The sequence below is a fragment of the Cyprinus carpio genome, chromosome B5 (assembly GCF_018340385.1).
Source record: "Cyprinus carpio isolate SPL01 chromosome B5, ASM1834038v1, whole genome shotgun sequence".
NCBI lineage: Eukaryota > Metazoa > Chordata > Actinopteri > Cypriniformes > Cyprinidae > Cyprinus > Cyprinus carpio.
The window spans coordinates 5244217-5267505 of record NC_056601.1 but is presented as its reverse complement, the minus strand read 5'-3'; the positions used below and the strand labels follow the sequence as shown (position 1 = coordinate 5267505).

At 38.1% G+C, this 23289-nt stretch overlaps 4 protein-coding genes across 6 annotated transcripts; 2 read left to right on the top strand and 2 right to left on the bottom strand.

Moving 5' to 3' along the window:
- Positions 1 to 2386: 2386 nt before the first annotated feature.
- LOC109082857 (transmembrane 4 L6 family member 4-like) lies at positions 2387 to 5222 on the top strand. Its single transcript, XM_019097696.2, has 5 exons — positions 2387 to 2731; positions 3195 to 3260; positions 3878 to 4014; positions 4103 to 4289; positions 4886 to 5222. Exons 1-5 carry the CDS (start codon positions 2555 to 2557, stop codon positions 4892 to 4894), a joined length of 576 nt encoding a protein of 191 aa, XP_018953241.1. The 5' UTR covers positions 2387 to 2554; the 3' UTR covers positions 4895 to 5222.
- Positions 5223 to 5227: 5 nt separating this feature from the next.
- Positions 5228 to 12359, bottom strand: slc25a15b (solute carrier family 25 member 15b). Of its 2 annotated transcripts, none has more exons than XM_019097679.2 (7): positions 11757 to 12359; positions 11107 to 11204; positions 9579 to 9837; positions 8175 to 8312; positions 7890 to 8065; positions 6936 to 7094; positions 5228 to 6829 (listed from the first exon to the last, which is right to left on the bottom strand). In XM_019097679.2, exons 2-7 carry the CDS (start codon positions 11159 to 11161, stop codon positions 6708 to 6710), a joined length of 909 nt encoding a protein of 302 aa, XP_018953224.1. In that variant the 5' UTR covers positions 11162 to 11204; positions 11757 to 12359; the 3' UTR covers positions 5228 to 6707. The 2 variants fall into 2 exon arrangements, with proteins under 2 accessions (XP_018953224.1, XP_042579750.1); XM_042723816.1 differs by lacking the exon at positions 11757 to 12359 and adding an exon at positions 11511 to 11532.
- A 279-nt stretch (positions 12360 to 12638) lies between these two features.
- Positions 12639 to 16060, top strand: mrps31 (mitochondrial ribosomal protein S31). Its single transcript, XM_019077881.2, has 7 exons — positions 12639 to 13016; positions 13593 to 14003; positions 14225 to 14377; positions 14807 to 14956; positions 15035 to 15108; positions 15241 to 15378; positions 15479 to 16060. The coding sequence occupies exons 1-7, from the start codon at positions 12898 to 12900 to the stop codon at positions 15703 to 15705; spliced, it is 1272 nt and encodes a 423-aa protein (XP_018933426.1). The 5' UTR covers positions 12639 to 12897; the 3' UTR covers positions 15706 to 16060.
- A 683-nt stretch (positions 16061 to 16743) lies between these two features.
- Positions 16744 to 23252, bottom strand: si:ch211-114c12.2 (uncharacterized protein LOC336578 homolog). 2 transcript variants are annotated; one of them, XM_042723809.1, is made up of 10 exons: positions 23015 to 23252; positions 21968 to 22028; positions 21217 to 21879; positions 20226 to 20864; positions 18221 to 18351; positions 18020 to 18113; positions 17895 to 17943; positions 17681 to 17755; positions 17408 to 17560; positions 16744 to 17311 (listed from the first exon to the last, which is right to left on the bottom strand). In XM_042723809.1, the coding sequence occupies exons 2-9, from the start codon at positions 22006 to 22008 to the stop codon at positions 17417 to 17419; spliced, it is 1836 nt and encodes a 611-aa protein (XP_042579743.1). In that variant the 5' UTR covers positions 22009 to 22028; positions 23015 to 23252; the 3' UTR covers positions 16744 to 17311; positions 17408 to 17416. The 2 variants fall into 2 exon arrangements, with proteins under 2 accessions (XP_042579743.1, XP_042579744.1); XM_042723810.1 differs by having other exon boundaries at positions 21968 to 22024; positions 23015 to 23234.
- Positions 23253 to 23289: the final 37 nt, after the last annotated feature.

The following is a 23289-nucleotide window of genomic DNA, read 5'->3' as shown; positions in this document are numbered from 1 at the left end:
CTCTACAATTGAATTCTTACTAGTAACAATTCCAATTAGAGAGCTCTTTAATTTAATTCTTACTAGTAAAAATGCAATTACAGAGCTCTATAATAAAATGTTTACTAGTAAAAAAAAACACTTTAAAGATATGTTTAATTGCAGATCTCTGTTATGGAATTAAATAGCTTCAATTCAATTTAAGTTTATTTGTATAGTGCTTTTTACAATACAAATCATTGCGAAGCAACTTTACAGAAGTTTTTACAATATTTAGTAGTAGCTTATCAGTGATGACTGTCAGTTTATGTGCATATGGCAGAAATGTTCGGAAAAATCAATAAAAGATGTAAACAAACAATTAACACTAACAAAATCAAAAAATCAAACAAACATAAAAAAAAAATTTCTAATTCTGTATGTTATTTCAGGGTTAGCATCATCTGAGGTTCTCTAAGGGGTTGGCATCATCTCTTCTCAGGTGTTCTGGATCCAGACTGAAGCTTGTGTAAAAGAGTTCTCTAATTCAGTTCTTACTAGTAAGAATGCCATTGCAGAGCTCTCTAATTAAATTAAAGAGCTCTCTTATTGTAATTATAACTAGTAAACATAGATTTAGAGAGCTCTCTAACTGAATTGTTACTTGTAAAAATGCAATTAGGACGAGTAACGCTTGGAATATTTTAGGCTAAAACGGCTTGCCATACTCCTCGGCATTAAATGCTAGAAAGAGACACACAGTCTAGTAAGTGCGCGTGGCTAACTCACATATTTTCCCCGCCCTCACCGTCACAGCACAAAAACATTTTTTAAAACTTAGTTTTGGAAAAAAATACTTTGTATTACAAATCTTAATATTATTTTGCTTTCTATTAATGGAGTAGTCTACAATGAATCTCGTCTCTCGTCGTCTAGTCTCCCCGTGGCTTAGATTATTGGCAGTTTAGCATTTAGTAAGTAATTTAAACCAAAAAGATATCATCTATCCTTCCATGTCCGAAAACATTCTTTTTGTCTAACATTTTAAAATAACTTAAAACAAGCTCAGTACTGGCATGCAATGGAATGGGTGGATTGTGGGTGATTGAAGGTCGCGAGGACACATCCCATGCATCCTTCAAATTCAGCTGAATGAAGGACGCGAACCGAAGGCTGCCTTCCAAAGATCCTTCCGATTGAGATGGCCTTCAGCGACGTTTGATGACGAGGCAGCCGAGATACGAAGCCTTCACATGATGCAGACTTCCGTTTGAGAAGCACCATATATCTGAATCAGCCAAGAAAGCTACCAATATAAAAAAAAACACATGCACTTCCTGACTAAACACTTTTTAAATTATTGTTAAATAATAAACCATTCAATTAATAAAGTTGCATTTCAGAGTTGCATGTCTTTAAAAAAGGCTTTCAGACAATTTGAAGAAATAACAGACACGTGCTTTCTTACATTTGAATGAAGCGTTTCATTTGATTCGACAAGCACGTTTTTGTCCAAGTTTTGGCTAATAGGGTGTGTCAGTCGGAATGTTTTAGTACACTGGGATTAGGGGTTAGGCAGACAGGAAAATCCTTTAAAGGAAACAAGTTCTTGCAGTGTTTCCATAATCCATGGCTGCACCTCTTCTCAAACATAAACTCTGCTAAACATCAAAAACTAACTCGTACTGTCTGACAGACAAAATCTGTTTATTATCAGTCAACTCCTTTAATGGAAATATTATAACATGGAAAATTTCTTGAATGAAATAAAACAGGTTTACTACAGCAGAATCAGTGTATGTTAATAAACAGCAACTGTGGTTTAATAATTCCTCTTTTGTACTGACAAAGGAAACAGCATACAGTTTTTAAGATAACACTATTTGCTTTACAGTGTCACCGTCATTACGTTTTTCTCTCACTACAGAAACAGTCCGAAGTCCCACGGTGCATTTGCTTTATAGCACCCTTTACAAACATAATTTAGTGAATACAGCACCCATCCCACACACTTCTCCACAGTTTGTCATTTATTTCGTGTCAGATCTGACTCAGGCTGCACTGAATGGTTAAAAATGTACTGTAACAGTTGCTATGACAAACAGAGTGATGTTTACAGATCCCAACAAAAATTTAATTAAATATGTATAAACATCAATTTGTATCTATGGGTTATAAGCTGAAGTTTTTAATGTCTGATGATGGTTATTGTAAAAAAAAAAAGTGTCCTGTGTGAATTCCAGAGAGTTCTGGATTAAAAGGTTTATATGTACAAACAGGTTAACAAGCACCTAAGAAACAAGAGTAAATAATATAATTTTATGTTGTATGATTTGGATAGCGATTCTCTGGACAGGGTGTGGTTACATGAACTGGATTCCATGGGTTGGACTTATCTTAACTCAATAAAAAATGACTAGCTGTGTTTATAAAAACCTCTGCACTGTGGCAGACAGACGACTTCAGGGTGTGTCTGCGACTCAGAGACCATAACCAAACTTTTTGTCGAGCTCTTTTTATCTTGGAGCTTTTTACATTAAATAGTGTCAAAATTACAGCTGTTCTCTGACATCAGGATAAACATTCATCTAGCAGCATGTGTACGGGAAAATGTGCGCTTTGCGTCGGGACAGGTCTGTACCCGCTGGCGGTCATCTCCATAATATGTAATATTATACTGTTTTTTCCTGGCTGGGATGTAAAGTATGCACAGAATCAACAGATCACTGAGGAGGTCAAATACATGGGAGGACTAGTTGGAGGGGGGATTCTGGTAAGTCTGACTTTATTTAATTGTAAACAAAGTAATGTTGAACTATATAAAAATTCTAATTCTATTTATGCACCGTATGACAATATATATTGTATAGATATGATTCTAAGTTTAGTTTGGAGCTGGTCAGTCACATGTTTCTACAAATAAGCTGCCTTTGTAAGAATAGTCCAAGTCTTAATTTGATTTGGGAAAGGAATGTACAAAAATATTTTTGCCTTGTTTTATGAGAAACCAAAAATACTGATGTTTCATGGGCAACGCCTATCTTTATGAGCCAAAGAGTGATTATAGAGAGTTATTACAGTTGTGTCACACCAAATGGGAATCTAAGTGAATCCACAGAGTGACCTTGAAACAATAATGTACCGGATACATTTATTGTGTGTTAAAGTCAATCCAAACTGTGTCAAATGACAAAGTGATGATAATCTGGTGATGAACGGTCCTCTCTCTCCTCCAGGTGCTGATTCCTGCGTTTCACATTCACCTGACTGGAAAGCAGGGCTGCTGTGCTAATCGCTGTGGGGTGAGTTTGCTCCAACCCTGACACCAACAGACACTTTATTTTTAGTCTGAAGTTTATAAATATCCTTTAGAAATTCAGTTATGAAGAAGACTGTCCAAGCCCAGGAAAAGTGGTGCATTTGTCACCGTTAAATAGCTTGATACATGCAAGTAAATCACGTTACCGATATGTGTTTCGACATCAATATTTTGTGATGATGCTGCATGCCACGTTAAGGAAGCACTAAGACAAATGAATGTATTTAGAATGTAACCGAATACATGTGATGTGAATAACATGTCATGTGGCTGTAAGCGTGAAGAACAGACCTGCCTGAAAATACACAGGCGTGCCTCTGTTTTGAGGAAATCTATAAAGATGTGACTCATGAGTCCGACATGTGGCTTGAAAAATGTGCCCTCATCGCAAATATTTGCAGAACCTCAACTGAGCAGAAACAGATTTGTAGAAGTTCATTTTTCGGCCATGTTGTTCTGTGATTAGGAAATTTAATGACTTCAATATGAACATGTGGAAAATTTAGACACAACAATTCACAGTAATTGCATGATTGAATTAATTTCTTGTATATTATGTGCTTGAATTAAATAATTCTGATGATGCATTTTCTATTTTAGATGTTCCTGTCCATTTTATTTGCAGCAGTGGGTGTAGCTGGTGCCCTTTACAGTTTCATAGTGGCACTGATGGGTCTAATCAATGGTCCATACTGTAGATATTATCTTCTTATTTGGGGAACTCCCTTCAAAGACGCGTAAGAGACAGACCTCAGCACTTTAGAGCACGTAATGACAATCCTAATGTTTCGATATGTTTAAATGTGTTTTGTCTACATCTCTCAGAAAAGAGAGTTACCTTAAGGACCATAGCACGTGGGGAACCTGCACTGAGCCAAAGAATGTGGTGGAGTTTAATGTGGGTCTGTTCTCAACACTGCTGGTGACCAGCGCTCTGCAGCTCATCCTCTGTGCCATACAGATGATCAACGGCCTCTTCGGCTGCCTCTGTGGAACCTGCAAAGACAAAGGGGTGAGACACAGTTGAGAAACAAGAGAGTGGAGAAATAATACATCAGTGTGAAAAAAAAATTAGTACAAAACATGTTCAAAACAATGGACCCTTATCACGTATCTCTTTTGCTATTTGAACGAATGGGTACGCAAGAAATATATATTGATTTCCCAAGAACAAGGTCCATCTACCTAGCAATAAGACAAACACTGCATTCGTTTTACATTAACTCTAATAGTGAGGCCTTCTGATGTCATTTTCACAAGATGGGAAAAAAAAACATCTGACGACGGTGAATATTAAAGAAATATCATACCACTTAATGTCGAGATTTATCCAGAGAGACGCATTTTATCTGCAGCAGTTTTAATACTTTATTCATTATTCACTTTCACCTGTTAATGCCAAAACTTTCCTCTTTAATTCAATTCAATACGAGTACACTTAAACTGTTAAAAGTGTACTCGTATTAAATTTAATTAGAGATTCAATTAGGTGTTAAACAGTATTATTACAGAACACCTAATGCTTTCCTGTCTGTTCTCTACTGTCCTATCCAATAAATATAAAAGTGATGAAAAGTAAAGCTTACACTTTCTACTGTTCTTGTGTAGCCGCTGTGATCCCTGACTGCTCCAGGTGCCAGAGATCTCGTGTAACCAGGGCCCTCTTGTGGAAGAAGCTCTCCGAACAGTTTAAAGACGGCTTGTTCGTGCTTTGTTTGCGCAGTTCTTTAAATCTTGTTTTCAGCTGTTTGTTTATTGCTGATGTTTTGGCTTAATACTGTTTTTCTAGTAAAAGCTTATGTACAATGACTTCCAGTGAGAATATCTTAAAGGAAAATGGCTTTAATTAATGGCATATCACTTGTTTTGTATACCTCTATATTTTTATAGTTTAGAAATGAAATATACATACTAAAATATTAATAAAATCCAAACTTTTACACAGTGTGGTTGATTTTTTTTCAGGCTTTAATTCACATTTACACAATTTAATTCTCCCCAGAAATCTGTGATTTTGTATCAAGTTAATTAAAATCTCTTTAACGACACTAAAATAAATCACATAGCTCACAAGAAATGCAATCCTGGTTTTACAAAGTTACTTGGTTTGGTAGAGAGTTGGTGTTTAACTATACAAACCGAACTCTGGCAGAACATAATCAAATTGAAGACTATTTACAGTCAGTACATTTCAGATGCTGTGATGTCACAAAACGTAATACTGCTGTACTGTACTGCTGACTTCAAGTACATCATTTTTAAATGATCTGAAATATGTATGTAGAGTCTGTCTGCGGTGTAAATGTTCTTTGGCGGATCGACTTAACGTTACAAGCATATGCTCACGTACAAAAACATCCACACACAATGGGGTCACATTGACAATCTAAATTTTTAAAAGGTTTAGTTCTTTTCAAACATTTAAAAAGAATAAGAAATGTTGCAAAGTCAAGTGAATAAGACATTTTTATGACTCTCCACTACTTCTAGGTCACCAATCCAGTAACCAAATTTGAGGCTAATCACATAAACAAAGACTCCTTGTTAAAACTAAAGCACAGCATGCTCTGCAGAGTTCAACGTAGAAGCAAAGTTGTCTCAGGCTTTTGAACCCCACCGTATTTAAAAGTTGAAGAAAAACTTGAAATTATGAGTAAGGCATTCACCCCCTCACTTGAAATACTAATACAAAACAAACATACAAAGCTTACAGTTATGCAGATTAAAAAAATTTAGTGTATTTCTAAAACTAGGGTTTATTGGCAGTCAGATCATTCAGGTTTTAATGGCAAATGTTCATTTTGTCTCCAAGTATTCAAAAGAATAGCTTTCAAAACTTAATTGCATAGTTATAGTTCATTCAGCAGGACTTTGTGAATTACTTTAGCAAATAAGAATACAGAGGTAGCCTGAAAATTGCATGTATATAGAGTACATGTTTCCAATTGTAGGCATGAAAGAGTGATGGGACTAATGTTACTAGCACAACGGATACGTTTTTAGACCGTCAGACCAAGGTTTGGCCACAGGTTTAACACCCTAACATAAAATATAATGGTAACACTTTACAGTAAAGTTCAATTTGTTAACATTATGCTGTAAATGTTTAAATATGCTACTAAAATTAACATTTTATGTTATATACATTTACATTAACGTATTATGAATCAATGAATTAAGAGTAGTATATTTATACATTAACCTAGATTAATAAATGCTTTAATTACTATTGTTCAATGATAGTTCATAATACCTGATGCATTCACTAAACAAGTATAACCTTACTGTAAAGTGTTAACAAAATAAATAAAACAAAGAAAAGCATCATTAAAAAAAATTTGCATTAGTGTGTGCAAACCATGGCATGTGGAATGAAATACTATAAACTGGCCATTTAAAAACCAGAGAAAAAAAGTGTGCTGTTACAGGCTCAGCTGTCAAACTGTTCCATCATGATTTTGCGGCTGGCTTCGTAACCTAAGAATAGAGCACCGTTGGCTGGAAACGTACGGATCATTGTGGGAGTCAGACCGGAATATAAAGCCCTAACACCTAAAAAAAGAGACAAAAACAAGTCAAGCAGGGTTTACATGTTAATGTTCATTTACAATTTTTATACATCATACAATTTGGCATTAAAAACAGATCTTTCTCATACCTTCCGTTCTGAAGATATGCATGAAAGTCTTGAAGAAGCCTGACTGCTTGCCTGTCATCGACATGACCTGTATTCTGGATTTAACACAGTCCATGGGGTAAACCACAAGCCAGAGACAAGCTCCCCCAAAACCTCCACTGAACACAATAGGGGCTACACCTACAAAACACAGACACACCAACCTGACATTACATGAACATCGCCCAAACATGAGCAAAGTAATGCAAACACAGGAAACTGGAGTACTACTAGAAAAACTAAAACAAACACAGAACCTACACTACCGTTCATAAGTTTGAGGGCGGTAAGATTTTAATGCTTTTGAAAACTTTTCAAAAAAAGTCTCTTATGCTGACCAAGGCTGCGTTTATTAGATCAAAAACTGAGTAAATTTTAATATTGTGGAAATCTTTTAACAATTATTATAGCGTTTTCAATTTTAATATATTATACATTTTAATTTATTCCAGCGATGGCAAAGCTGATGAAAACTGATAAACAGAAAAAGTAGAGCATTTATTTGAAATACTTTTTCTGTAACAATATAAAAGCCTCTACTGTCAAATTTGATCAATTTAATACATCGTCACAGAATAAAAGTACTAAATCAATCTTTCTGACCCCAAACTTTTGATGGGTAAAATCCTGACTTTTTACCAGAAAGAAGGGACTTCTAAAGCATACAAGAGATATGCATCTTTCTCGCTATCATCTGAGCAAACTGAACGACCGGCTATATTTAAAACAAAGAGTTCATAGATTACTGACTGATTTTAAATGTTTGTCCTTGTCCTTCTAATGACTGATTCATGTACGCCATTTCAACAAAACACAACAGAACAAACAGCAGATCAATCAATAAATGAGAAACAAAGTATGCTGTTAGTCATTATGTTGTCAATACCCTTTAATAATTTTAAAGATAACATGTAGAAACTGTAACTGTTTCCATACCTATGTCATCCTTGCCACAGTGCATGTAATCAGCAAAGAGAGAGCGACAGAGCTCATATGCGCCAAAGAAACAGAAATATCCAGGCACCTCACGGGCGATTGTGGTGGTTAAACCCTGGAAGAACCCTGCAGGACCATCATTATGCATAATGGACTTTATCACGGACCAAACTGTGCTGAAAAACACAAACATGCATAATGAGAAAAGAGGTAAATGATATCAGGAGTAATATTAGCAAATAAAAACATGCACAGTATCCTCAGAAAGGATGGCTCAATCTTTACTTTTGACTGTGGGTGATCTTCCCGGAAGCGGCCATCTCATGCATGGCCTGCAGTCGGCACTTCACCAGCTCAGTGGGACACAAGACCAGAGAGGAGAAAACAGAGGCCACGGAGCCTGCGCACGCCTTTTGCATGTCACTGAACAGACATAAACAATCACACACATGGGAAATAAATGTTAATATAAAAAAAAATTGTAAAAAAACCCCCAAAAAATTACTAAAATTGTGATCATGATATGTATATAAATACTATTCAAAAGTTTAGGGTCAGTAAGATTTTTTTTTTTTTTTTTTTTTTAAGAAATTAATACAAGGATACAGATTAATATAGATTAATCAGCAAAGACATTAAAGTTATCAAAAAGAGATTTATACGATTACAAAATAATGTCTATTAAAAAATGCTATTCTTTTGAAGTTTCTATTCAGCAAAGAATAGACGTTTCCATCAAAGTTTCCACAAAAATATTAAGCAGCACAACTGTTTTCAACATTGGTAATAATATAAATGGTTCTTGAGCACCAAGTAAGCATATTAGAATGACTTCTGAAGGATCATGTGACACTGAAAACTGGGGAAATGATTTCTGAAAATTCAGTTTTGCTATTACAGGAATAAATCACATTTTAAAATATATTCAAATAGTTATTTTTAATGGAAATATTTCACAATATTTCTGTTTTTACAGCATATTAATCGAATAAATGCAGCCTCTGTGATCTGATCAGGGAATCTGATAGGGAATTTTTTTTTAGACAAAAATAAAAAAAAAGTTAAATTTTTTTTTTAATATTTAAAATAATATCCTAATCCATTTACAATCCATTTATATGTACAACCTAATGGAACAACTTTATCTGCAGAGAACGAATTAATTATAAAAAATAAAAATAAAAATGATCTAGTACCTCCTCTGCATCACTTTTCAATTTAATAAAAAAATAAAAAAATAAATAAGACTACTTTAGAAGCAAAATCCCTCCATCATGCATTTATTTCAGAGCTTTTTTTAGCAACTAATTATCAGATACTATTCAAACAGTATAGCATGGTGCCATCAACTCATGGCTTATACCTTTGTATACCTTTAAAGGGTTAGTTCCCCCGAAAATTAATGAATGAATTTATTTAAGGTGTTTTGGACTGTTGAACAGAAACGCCTGCCCACTGCAATGATAGTGCTTAGAAGTGCCAGGACAGTTTTTAATATAACTCCGATTGGATTCGTCTGAAAGAAGAAAGTCATATACACCTAGGATGCCTCGATGGTGAGTAAAACACAGGCTAATTTTCATTTTTGGCTGAACTAACACTTTAACACAATGTAAGTCACTTCGGATAAAACCATCTGCCAAAATGCATAAATGTAAATGTACTGTTTATAATACAAATAGAACTTGCCTGAGCGCAGCCCCTTTCTCCTGACCAGAGAGGAAGCGAACCACCTCTTGGCAAAAGCCGTAGCACATGAAGAGCACAGAGTTCTCCGCGATGTTGGCCATGAGGGCCGGTGTGGTACCTTGATACAGCCCTCGAAGGCCCACCTGTCTGTATGTAGACACAAAGCAGTGCACAAAGCCTCTGTACAAAGTGGGGAATGTCTGCATTTTCACCTTAGCCGTGTCCAAAGGTTGACCACTAAATACACAAGCTGTGCCCCCTACAGAGGAAAGAGAAGCGGGAGAACAGAAAGAGAGATTACCTTTTTCTCTTGTTAAAACCAATGGACTGTAGGAATGACATTATTAGTCTTCAATCATCATTATATACATAAATTTGTCTGTGTGTTGCTCTTTCTTGTTTTTCAAACTTTAATTGGCAAGTGATTTTGTATAATAACTTAGATACCATGGTTTGAAATGACAGAATAAAATAAAGTTGCAGTACAAATTTGTTTAAAGGGATACTCCACCCCAAAATGAAAATTTTGTCATTAATCACTTACCCCCATGTCGTTCCAAACCCATAAAAGCTCTGTTCGTCTTCGGAACACAATTTAAGATATTTTGGATGAAAACCATTAGGCCTGTGACTGTCCCATAGACTGCCAAGTAAATAGCAGTGTCAAGGTCCAAAAAAGGTATGAAAGTCCTCGTCAGAATACTGCATCTGCCATCAGACGTGCAATCTGGGTTACATGAAGCGACGGGAACACTTTTTGTAAGCGAAGAAAACAAAAATAATGACTTTATTCAATAACTCCTTTGTCAACAGTCTCCTCTGTGTCTGTCCATGCTGTGTATGCTCTTCTCTATCATCCACGCCACAAGGATGTGCTGTTTCCTTTCAAATTAAAGCTAAATACACGTAGAAACAGCACATCCTTGTGGCGCGGATGATATAGAAGATGTTCCCGTCGCTTCATATAACCCAGATTGCACGTCTGATGGCAGATGCAGTATTCTGACGAGGACTTTCATACCTTTTTTGGACCATGACACTGTTCTTTACTTGCCAGTCAATGGGACAATCACAAGCCTCCCAGTTTTCATTCAAAATATCTTAAATTGTATTTCAAAGATGAACGAAGCTTTTACGGGTTTGGAACGACATGGGGGTAAATGATTATTGACAAGATTTTCATTTTGGGGTGGAGTATCCCTTTAAGGGTTATAAAGCAATGGTCTACAATGAATCCACAAACAGTATCACACACTACATCCTCACCCATCTATCAGCATGATCTAAGCCGGACAGAACTAGTCAGTGTGTGTGTGGTGTAGGGACTGCTGAGACAATGGGTCCCGACTGTGAAACCACAGGGGTAAGCAAAAACACACCACTCAAAGGTCAGATGAGAACTGACAAAACAAAGGATTTACAAAGCAGATGATGCTGAAATAAAGTGAATCCCCACTCTATCATCACAGGGCCCAGGAAAATGTACTTGACTGTCCCCCAGAATGACCCTGAAGTAAGGTGTAGTTACCTATAGCACCAGCAGACAGGTCTATTATTGCTTGAACCACAGGATGTGGTGCCATGATGAAATGTGCCAAGCGTTCCAAAAAATCCTAAATCAAAGATCTGTGCAAAAGATAAGCCAGAGAGAAGAAAAAAAACGAGTTCATCATGGTAAGTTTACTTAGTTTTTTAGAAAGTAAACCATAAAACTTTCCCAAACAAAGCAGGTACTTAACACACAGAATTTGTCGTTGATTTAGTTCCCGTACGTTTGAAATATAACTAAAACGTTGTACATAACTGCGCAAAGTTACATAAGCAGACAGCATGGAGCTGAATCTCAAGTTTAATTTAGTAACAAAGTTCAGGGTGCCGACTGGAGAAAGTCACATGACACAATGACAGACCATGTGGGTTTGAAAAACTCACACAAATCAATGTTCTTCAACCACAGCGATCATTTTCAGTAGAAACGCCTTTCTGATGCAACATTTTTTAGTGTTATGTGACTGTCTTTAATGTGACGCAAAATAAAGTAAGACCAAAAACTGCTGGCTCCATTCAGACGTGTTCTTGCATCACCTGAACTGAACACCACGAATAGCGAGATTGAACATCTTAAAAGTAAAACTGTGACAACGTAAAATTCAGAAAACATTCACCAAGCATGCCTACCTTTTTTCACGAAAGCGCTTACAACGAAAATATGTAGCGAGACGGATTGATTCATGCTGGCTCCTTACTGAACTGATACATTTGCGATCAGATGAGTCACGACCTCTCGAAAGGGGTTCGCATGTAAGAAGGGATGTAGCGAATCGTGATGTCTGGTTCGTTCAAAGGAGTCGAATCTTTTCAATGAATCGTTTCAACAAATCCGAAGCGACTCGGTCAAGAACCTAACTCTCAGCCTCGACTCAGTAAACGAACAGACTCCGATAAACTCAATGAACCGTGAATATAGCACACTAGCACGATATTCTTTCTGCTTTTATCATGTGCTTCTATCGCAAACATTGTAACAGTAGTATGCTAGTAGTATACGGTTACGAATTCATCGATGACTGAGCTGAATATGGTGCAAAATAAACGGTGGTTTTAATAAACGCTCACATTCAATTACAGTTAACAGCCTTACTGATAATAAAACAACAAAAACGTAAAAACGCATTACTGAAACGCGGGTAAAATGCCACGCGGAGATTTCAAAGGACACTTCGCAGCATAAAAGATTCAATGAATCATTTTTTAAACGAACTGTTCTAAAGAACCAACTCGCATAAATGACTCGGACTTTTGCATCACTAGCAGGGATGGAGGTTGATAGCGGACGGTTAAGGCTTGAAGGGGATACGCATGACGCTACTGGGCATGCGCACATCAATACATCGTAATTTTTTTCACACTGTACAACAAAAATTACTATTTTTTTCATTATTGTAAGAGGTAGGTTTAGGGTTGAGGTAGGTGTAGACGTTAATAAACACAATCTAATAGGTGGAAAATTAAATTAAAAATTTCACTGTTAGTTTCCGGTCGGAGCTGTATCCCCTGGACCAGTTTATGAACGGTTCCCTTTTCCTGTTGCAGTCGATTTAATTATCCTAAAGCAATGTAAGTGATACAGACTTATTAAAACAGATAAAATCAATGGATGTTCAAACACTCGTAATAAGTGACAAATGAGACGTAAGTTCTCTTTGGTTGATGCAAAAAGGCGCCCGGAACGTTTATACCTCGCGCCTGGCGGACAGTTGATTGTGCTGCACAGGGAAACGTGCATGGACGACATTGAGGTCTTCTGAGAGGGGCAATCATGTATAGGAGATTGTTAATAAATATTTATCAGGTTCGAAATGGATTAATTCATACGCAGAATACACGATTACCTTCCACAAAATGTAAAGAGAGGGAGAGTTTTGCTCCTGTTATCTGGTAAGTAACAGATTTAAGATCCTGACAAGTGACAGCTCTGATCTGGTTGAATTATGTTTATGTGGCAGTTAAAAGTCTCAATCTGAAATTAAAATATCTCAGATATCAGAATAAAGTAGCACTTGATTTACCTGCAGAATTTTCCATCTCCGTCTGGAATATGTGTTTGCAATATATATTAAATATTTAAATCTCTTCCATCTTTATTTGACCCTCTAACTTTAGCACTCTCTATTCTAATTTTATTTTATCTATTTGTTTTTTATTTAAAAACAATTGACCCTCTATCTCTTGCACTCTATTCGTTTTCTAACTGCTTGATTTCTTTTTAAAAAAATAGCTTTTTCTATTCTGTTTTATTTATTTATTATTTATTATGTAGCTACATGTACTGTTAGACTATGAAAGCACTTGCATATTATTGCTCTTTTGTTGATTTTGATTTTGCTTCTATTGTCCTCATTTATAAGTCGCTTTGAATAAAAGTGTCTGCTAAATGTAAATATATATTCCATCCCATGTTTTAAATCTATATTTGATTATGAAGACTCATTTGATCTAATTTCTTTATTTCAGGGCCCCATGTACAGCAAGGCCATTAGGAACCAGTAGCATCTCTTTTAGTGAAAATAAAGAGAGCTCCACATCCCTGTCAGAAGACAAAGAAAAGAGACCAGAAGAGAATGAGGCGAAAGAAGAGGTAAACGCTGATGGGCAGAAGAGCACCGAAATTTCAAATGCAACATTGACCTCACAGTTAGAGACCGAACCAGTGGATAAACCTGAGGACAGCAAGCAGGTTGAAAAGACAAAAAGTGGCAAGGAGAGTCTTTTGGAGCTGCTCGGGGCAATGAAGGTGGAGGTCACAACCGTACGCAAAATAAGACCCTCAAAGACCCCACGAATGAGCGAGAGGCCCGACCAAGAGCCCATGGAAAGCACACACAGCATGTTCCAGCATGCCACAGCCGAAGGATCACAACAGCAGTGAGTTATACATATGTACACGCATCCACAAATTGGTAATGCTGAAACTAAAATGCCTACGACGACAGCAACTTTATATATGTATACACTAACAGCTAAATCACAATTCTCAGGTTAATAAATTAAGCTTATATGATTTAATACGTTTTATGTTATTAATTTCTGACGAGCGAACAATGCATCCACTCTGAAGTGAAATTTTTCTATTTTCTGTACTTTAGAGGGACCTTGAATCCAGCTCTGGTTGCTGCAGTCTCTGCCGCCGCATCCACACTTCCAAACAGACATCAGGCCGAGTCGGAGCTTCTTAAGCAGCTGAGGAAACATGAAGCCGTACCTGACACCCAGAGGAGAGCAGACGGACAGAACATAGGGTAGGGCTCAATTCAGATGTCTGTTTCCTAAATGCTTCTTATTAAACTTAATGTAAAGTTACATTAAAAGAAAAATAATAATTTGAGCTTGACATTTTTAATCAGAACATCATAGTTTGATCTTCCATTGAAACAAAAGAGTTCTGTTGATGTGTGCTTGGCTTCTCCAATCATTTAGTCTGCTTAAACCCGCCCCTTTTATACAATTTGACTATGCCTTGCACACCATTCAATCAACAACCAATGAATATGACCTATATGAGTCTGTTACCTACATTTTTTTTCGATAGTCTTTTCGATAGATTGCATAAAAATGCTTCTTGTGAAAGAGGTTTTATTTGTTAATAAAACTATAGACCTTGTGGTGTAAATGTGGAAATAAAGTACATTTGTTGGAACAATTATGTGATATCATCTCAAAACTTTCAGACACATAATTGCAGATATGAAAGTCGGAGGGAGGAAGACGAATGGCAGATCAAGCGCCAGACCTACGAGTCAGATTCGTTTTGATGATGACGGAAAGGGATATACTCAAGACAGAGGCATTACTGGTGAACTTGATGCAGTCCGCAGAAGGTAAAAACCGTCCCTAAAATGTTCTTTTTAAATACAATTCATTTTTCTACTAAACTTGTGCATCGTTTTGTTTTAAAGGAAGAGTCCCTTCACTAGTAAGAGGTTGAACATCTTTACTGCAGGCATGGAGCAAGACACACTGTCAGTTCTGGGTAAGGAAACTGGTTTAAGGTATAAACACCAGGTTTATGGTATAAACACCATTCAACTGACACATTTGAGCATGTCCAAGTGAAACCGAGTGTATTTACTTATGCTGTCCCGTTCCCCGCTCTGAATTTCAGGCCCTACTCTTTGGGACATTGATCTAGCTAATCAAATTGTCCAGGCAACAAATCAGGCACCTCGGAATGGCTTTGAGGAGATGATCCAGTGGACCAAAGAGGGCAAACTTTGGCAATATCCAATCAACAATGAAGCTGGTGAGTTCCACTGCAGGAATAGGTTGCATCTAGTTTCAGGTTTTTAAATCCTGTACCTTATCTTAAACTTTTCTTTGTGCACATCATGCAACATTTTCAGGCCTGGAAGAGGAGGCGAGTGTGCCCTTCCATGAGCATGTGTTCCTGGAGAAGCACCTTGATGAATCATTCCCCCGGCAGGGTCCAGTCAGGCACTTCATGGAGCTTGTAATCACAGGCCTCGCAAAGAATCACCACCTCACGGTCCAACAGAAAAAAGAACATATTGACTGGTTCAGAGACTACTTCCGACAGAAAGATGATGTTCTGAAAGAGGCAGAGGCATAAGGATCAGACAAAGACAGAAGATGCTTTCGGTTTCAGCTGTCCTGAAAGCACTAGAACCAGCTAGTTAAGATCGTAACTGCAGTGATAATTCATAAACTTCATTAAGCAACTTGAAGTAATAACTGCATCCATTACCAGATTAAGAGGCTTAATCGTTGTTGTTTCTTAATGTTAGCTGCGTCATAGTAATATTCATCCTGCTGCAAATTTTCTGATATTTGTGTTATTTACTATAACATAACTGTTTTTCAAAAGTCTGGATGTTGTGTATGCTGCTCATAATTCAGTTTATGTTGCTTTTTCTCACAATACATGTTGTTCCAAAGCAGCATGAAGAATTAAAGAATAAATCCAACTTTCAATGTATATAAATTTATCCACATACATACAGTAAACTCATATAAAGTAATAAACTATATCAACTCTCAGCTGCTCGACTGTTATCATACCCCTATCACCAGCTCCAAACTGCTAAATGTATAGAGCATTAAGGTATTATAAACATTAATGTTATCTGTAAAGATGCTTGGTAATAGAGTATATTATAAAAAGCACTATACAAATAAAACTTGACAGGGTTTCCACTCTTTTGAACACATCAAGGTCTTACTCAGCATATGTGGCAGGCCTCAACAACTAATGTACGATTACAATTTGTCAAGATGTTCAGGTCAACAGTATGTTGTTCATCGCCTTTAAAATGATCCATCTTTGATCAAAGGCAGGAGTGCCCAAACCTGTTCCTGGAGATCAACCTTCTGGCAAAGTTCAGCTCCACCCCTTATCAATCACACCTTCACCAGATAAAAAAAATCTTTAGAAACTCTTGTTACAGATGGGCATGTTGGAGCAGGGTTGGCACTGAACTCAACAGGAAGGTAGTTTTCTAGGAACTGGATTGGGTACCCATGTATTAGCCAAAAACAAGTTTTAACATTGCTGCAGGAACAGGTACAGTCAATCCTGCACGCAAATGTGTTGAGTCAAATGTGCAAACATGACAATAAGCAGTATAGTATTTGATACCACAAAACGGAAGACATCTGACAATTCCAGTTTTATTCAAAGAGTCTGATTACAAAGAATGTACATATGTATTTTATGAGCTACACAAACAAAACTTTCCAGGGAAGCAATTTATCAACACATGGAGCTCAACCAAACTCAGTTCGTTTCATCAAATGAAAGCTACTAATTCTACAAGGATTGTTTCACACGATATGAGTCTTTTAACAGTCACTTTCAAAAAGCAGCTATTCAGACACTGATGTATAAACAACCACATGTTGAAAAATAATTCTAACCAAAGCTAAAAATCATATCTTCACAAAATTCTGGCAAACAGAGAGCTTTTGTACAGGTTAAAGGTATATACAAAAATGTAACGTTAATCTCAGTTTTTGAAAGTCTAAAAAGACAAATCACACAGAATGAGACTTTATTTCTAAAGCACACCAAAGAAAAAAAAACTACTATAAAAGAAAAATAATATATATATTTTTTTTTTTACAGAGATTAGTTGTACAAACTGTTGTACAACAGGAGATAAGAGAAGGAGCTCCGTAGACAGGCTCTACAGTGGACGACTTGCTTCAGCATATGCAATCTACAAAAAAGTAATATTAATGGATAATAGTTGTGACTGAAAATTCAACAAAGAAATTTAATTATGTATCATTAAGGTGCATGAAACTAGACTCACCATTTTGGGTTACCACCGGCGATAGCTAGTGGCTTGACGCTGATGAGGCACTTTATTCCGCAACGTTTGCATGTTCTTGTACTTAGACATGATACTTTGACTCTTCTTGAAGACAGGCTTCTGATTGAAGGGTGGTCTTGGAATTACAGTGCCTAGAGGACATGGACATTTTTTTAAATGTGCATGGAAACAACAAACCAAATAAAGCCTACTACAAAGACTAGACAGTTAAATAATAATTGTGTATAACTGCACAGCTTAAGCATCGCTTACCATCAACGGTTTCCTAGTAACTCCATCAGGGGATGATCCCCTCTTCACTCCAGCAGTTGGCCGGAAATTAGGCCTCTATGTATAGAGAAACGTGTTTCACTACAAATCACTATAACAAAAATTACTAACACATTGAAAAATGTGATATTACACAAGACACGCTTTTACTTCCAAAGCACTCTTGATAAGTAAATTAGATCAACATTTTAATTACCTGAAATGATCCAGGCTTCCTCAGGGTTTTTTCTGGACTTTCAGAAGACCTACACAAATTGTAAAGGGTTGCATTCAGCTAAATTTAGCAGCTGTAACAGAACAGGAATACAGTTCCTCACTTACCGTCTTTCTTTCTGTTCCGGTGAAGAGCTACCAGGACTTTGTAGCTTGGTGAAGCGTTCATTCAGTGTTAAATTTCCATGAGATTCTGATTCCTCTGGAAGATCAAGAAAATTAAGAACAAAAAAAAAAAAGTTAAGAATGTTACATGATACTAGCATGCTGCTACAGAATAAATTACTTGCAAATCATTAAGACTTTTACCAGATTTGCTCTTGGGTGCCTTATTCCTCCAGGGTGTATTGTTTTTAGGGCTAATGCTGGGTTTGTGCCCCGCCTCCCAGTGGGAAACCACAACAAGATCACGTGAAAGTCGTCGGTCTATTGGTGAAGAGCTGAAGAGAAAGTCAACGAGGCATTTGAACAAGTCATCCACATCATCTGGGAACTTAAGGAATAAATTCTAAACATCAAGCATTTATAAAAAGCAGAAGGCATGCACAATGTTATCTGGTTTCAAAGTGGAATAAGCTTGTGCCTCATGATCCGAGGAGAGAAATTACTCAAACATTCACAGTCCTCAAGAACCCAATTGTATTGCTGCAAATGCAGAAGGACCAATGATGGATTACTACATGGGTACTTACAGCAAAGCAAGCCCATCATCGCCATGCTTCAGTTTGAATTGGTAGATTAATTTTCCCTGATTCACCTTGGCCTTTAGCAGCCTTCCTTTTGCTAACGTGAATAACTGATATAGGCAGACTGAATGAGTGGACTGTAGAACGCCGTGTAGGAATCATTTTACTCTCCAAAAGTGAACAGACAGGCATGCGAGCACTTCCTTTTTATCCAGACTTGACAAGCCAGAAACATTCCTCTGGACCTATCCTTTCATACTGGATTAGATGTGTTGGGAGACTGCAAATGCTTCATTTCATGGTATAAACATTGGTTTGCAGCTCTGGATTATGCGATGGCATTGAGGTATACAGAGAGGATCTTCCCAATAAGAGACTGATTTCTCTAGAAATTTTTGGCATGTTCTCCTTGAATAAACTGCAGAACCTTCAAACTCTGGTATCATCTCCATCTTCACATAACTGGTAGGTATTTAGAACTAAAATGGCTTGGATAGTTCTTCAGTTGCAGAACTTCTATGGAGGTCGACTATCAATTAATGCTTGACATTTTGGCAAATGTTTCATTAGGCACAACTGGATCAGGTCTTATCTTCAGCACAACTCCAACTTCCTGCCATTTCAGCCAATGGTTTGGTTGTAAGATAACATGATCCCTGTTTGTCGTCAATGCTGCAATGCCAAGGATAAAGGCATTTAAGAGCCTAAATCTTTCATAAATACCACCCATGTGATGACAAAGGACTGTGGTTACAAAGGAGGGATGTGACCAAAAAGAATGTCCATTTTGTTGATGTCTCTGATCTGTCACAGAAGAAAGTGCATGTGTCTTCTTTCTCACAGTAGTTCTCACAAGATGAGGCCTGTTGTTGGGTGCAGTTTCAAAGCATTCCTGAGGTTATTGGACATGGAGTTGCATTCTTTTGATCACGGTCATCTGATCCAATGCTGACCAAATCTTACATTTCTTACATTCATCCTCTTCTTGTAAACAAATCTGGTTTCCACTGAGTACAGCCCCAGAGTTGTCGTTTCTTCATCTAACCAATCGAGTTCTTCAAAGGGAACAATATCAAATGACAGGGTCTAAACGTCATAACTGCAGAAATGGAATTCTTGTCCATTCGATATGAAATCCATTCACATTTCCATTTTCCAAGACTATCCTATGTCCATACGACGTAGCAGTGAATTTTGCTCATTGTTACTGCAGTTAGTTGCATAATGAGGCAGAGCGTCCTTCTGCAAACACCTAAGATTAAGGCTTAAAAAGCATTTCCCTCCCTGGAAGACATTTTAAACATCTCTTCTGGGTCAGAGTCGATCTGGATGTATCATTGTGGAACAAATGGCATTTGACTTTTGGAACAAAAAGGACTGCGAAACTTTTGAAAGACCACTTGCTCAGACTTATCTCTTATCACATTCTCTTGACAAGGACAGGATTAACATCATATTGTTGTCAAAAATGAGGAGGAAAACAGGCATGATTTTCTTTTTTCTCTCCTCATCCATCTCATCTGACAAGGTGACACCTCTTTGATGAAAGTTGTGCCATTGAAAAACAGGAAGCTTGACCTTCTAAACATCACGCGCCCATTGCCACAGTGTGAGGGGTGATACCATACCTGTGTGTGCTCACAGAGCGATGGGATTCCACCTTTGTTTCCGAGTCCCTCTCAGGCTCTGCAGTCTTGGAGTCTGTGCTGGGGGATGACTCTCTGGATGATGGCATCTTTTTGAGTGATAACTTGCGTGGTGGGACTCCTGGGGAATCTTTGGCATTCTTTGGTGCAGTCTGAGGCTTGGGCTTCTGGACTCTCTCCGAGATTCTTGGCCTCGGTGGAGGCAGTTTGAACCGGGTAACTGACTCCGCTCTAAACTTCTGTGCCTTTATCAGTCGACTCTTATCTTGAAGGGACAAACCACGACCTCGAAAGCCCCTGAGAGGAAAAGGTCTCACTGACAATTCCCTGCGGAAGCGCTTTGGTGGCCCATGCTCCAAAAAGCTTGATGACGGTGGCCGTCTGAATTCTTCACTCTTCCTCTTCATTGGCCGTCCAAAGGGTCTTTCCTGAGGTCGAAAAGGAGGATATGGTCTGAACGATGATCCAGATGGGGGTGGGCCTGGTCTACGTGCCGGGGATCTGTAAGGGGGCCGAGTATGTGGACTTCCCCCTCCTCCATGTGCCCATTCCATGCTGGGGCGCCGAGACTCCCTTCCAAGCTCTCCATGCGGCGCACGCTGATCTCTCTCTGCAGACCACCTACATATCCATTACAAACAATACAAACATGTTGGTTATAATGCCAGTTTGTGCTGCTTGAGAAAGCTCTTGTGGAAGCTCTTAACTTCTATTAATTTAGATCCAGCCCCAGGCTGCTGAATGCCATACTGTGCCAGTATAACTTTAAGGGGAAATAGCCTCAAATGGTTTTTTATATTTTCTCCAGTTTCACTTTATGGGCTTTATCATTAGATCCTGCGGTACGTTACACTGACAGAAAGCTGAAGGAAGCTGTGATTTACTCTCACCACCCTGCAGTGTACTGGACTTTGCATTCTAACACATAACTGTATTTTTACTTTACCCAGCCTGCACAGCTTCATTCTTGTACCTCTCTGGATATGAACTCCTTCCATGAAACTCTCTGGGTTTTCTTTGAGGTGGGCCGGAAAGCCTCGAATCCCCACTGGGGGGGTGAGGGTAACCTCCTGGGCCATTCCAGTGGTGCCTTCCAAGTGCTGGTCGGCCAAAGGGCCTCTCCCGAGGAGTGGGGCACCAGCTCCTGTCATGATCCTGAGGGCTTGGGCGTCGCTGTGGACCCCTGAAGGAACTATGTGGGGAAGGAATCCGCCTGTCTGATGGAGGGCCATGGAAATGGCGAGATGGAGATGTGTGGCTAGCGTGGTTTTCGTGGAAAAGTGGTGCTCTGTGGCTAGGCGGTCCATGTATAGGAGCATGTGGGGACTGCCTGTGTTGGACTGGGGGAGGGCGGCTTGAGCGAGGCGGAGAAAGCCTCCTGCGGCCCCGCTGTGAATCCTGTAAGCTGGGATACGGATGGAAGTTATCCTTGTGCTGCGGCCACGGTCCATGTGGCCGCTCTCTGCGTTCACCCATGAGCGAGGGCCTCTTGGGGTATGGCTGGGGTCCACTGCTGTTGTTATCTCTCCAACTTGGTGGGGCTTTTCCAGGAGGTCCTCTAAAACCTCTCTGGCTTCTTGAAGGGGGGCCAAATCGCCCTTCATGATTCATGCTGCTGTAGTTGTCCGAGAATGGCCTGTATTAAAAACAAATGTAAATTTTGAGCCACTGATCACTATGCAGACACATCAGAATTAAATATTATATCTACAGCATTGTAGTACCTGTGTTTAGAACGAGGAGATCCTGAGTGTTGTCTCACCATTTTTCAGCTTATAAACCTATCTTAAGTGAAATAAAAAAAAAGCACATGAAATGTTACTCTTCCAAAATAATGATAGAACAGGACTGACATAAAAACAGCTAAATAAAAAGGAAAACAGAAAGAAATACTTTGAATGAAATGCCTAAAACCTGAAAATAAAAGTTGGACTCGCAGTGCAATGCCAACTAGTTCCGGAATTGTTCTTTGCATAACAAATCTAGGAAATAAAAGAGAAAGCCACGCGATCCATCTCAGCATTTGTCATTCATGCCAATCTTAAATAATGATCAAAAATTACTTGCTACACTGGATCCCAGAGCGATTTTAATGTGTTTTATTAAAATGGTCTCTTTTAATTTAGAAAATATATTTAAAACTTTTTTAACAAATACTAGTAAAGCATGCAGCTGTCCAACCTGATCAATGGGTTTATATCGAGATCATCACACGAATCGATATAAAACCACAGAATGGGTTTTAATCCCAAGATACTTTGCCCTGTCAGTCGTGTTCCAGGGACAAATATTCAAATGAACACTCAAAATGCAATGTTTCATTTTTTTTTTCACATATCGTGCTGCAATAAAGGATCGTCCTTGATTTAATTATGTGGAAATTAAGCTAATTAAGACGAAGTCGACAACACCACATTCCTGGCCTAACGTTAACTTAGTTACATGAACGCGTGTTTGAGGGCCGACAAGGCCTTGAGTTTCACATTCAGAAGAGTAATTCGAAACAAACACAATAACACGTTTCATTCGTAATATTACAAGTGTAATATACAACTAAAAGTTTAAAACAACAGATGCAATATTAAGCTGAATACAAAAACACATCAGTTAAAACAAACAGCGTCTTCCGCTTTCACCGTCAATGCGAATCTACCACAAAGCCAAAACATTTTTTTAAATACAGTATAAATAACAACTTTTGCTTAAGTTTAAATAGCTATATGTTTGATTTCGACAACGCTGACCGGCTTGGTTGTTTTATTTTGACATACCCAAGGTTGTCCGATGCGAAAACAGATACCCAAATCTAGTTCATCAGCAAACGCTTAGCCGTGATAGCTAGCTAACAACCGTCTTCCGTTACACGACGTTCCACATCTGACCGAAGATGAACCGTATATGCTTTCAAAATTTACAAAAACCCGTCACTTTCGTAGTTACGTCGAAGTCGTTCCGTCGAAAAATACGCGTTGTCTGTGAAATCGCATTCAGACGAACCGAACAGCTGCAGCCGCGATGACGTCACCAGAGGGGGCGCGTTCACGTC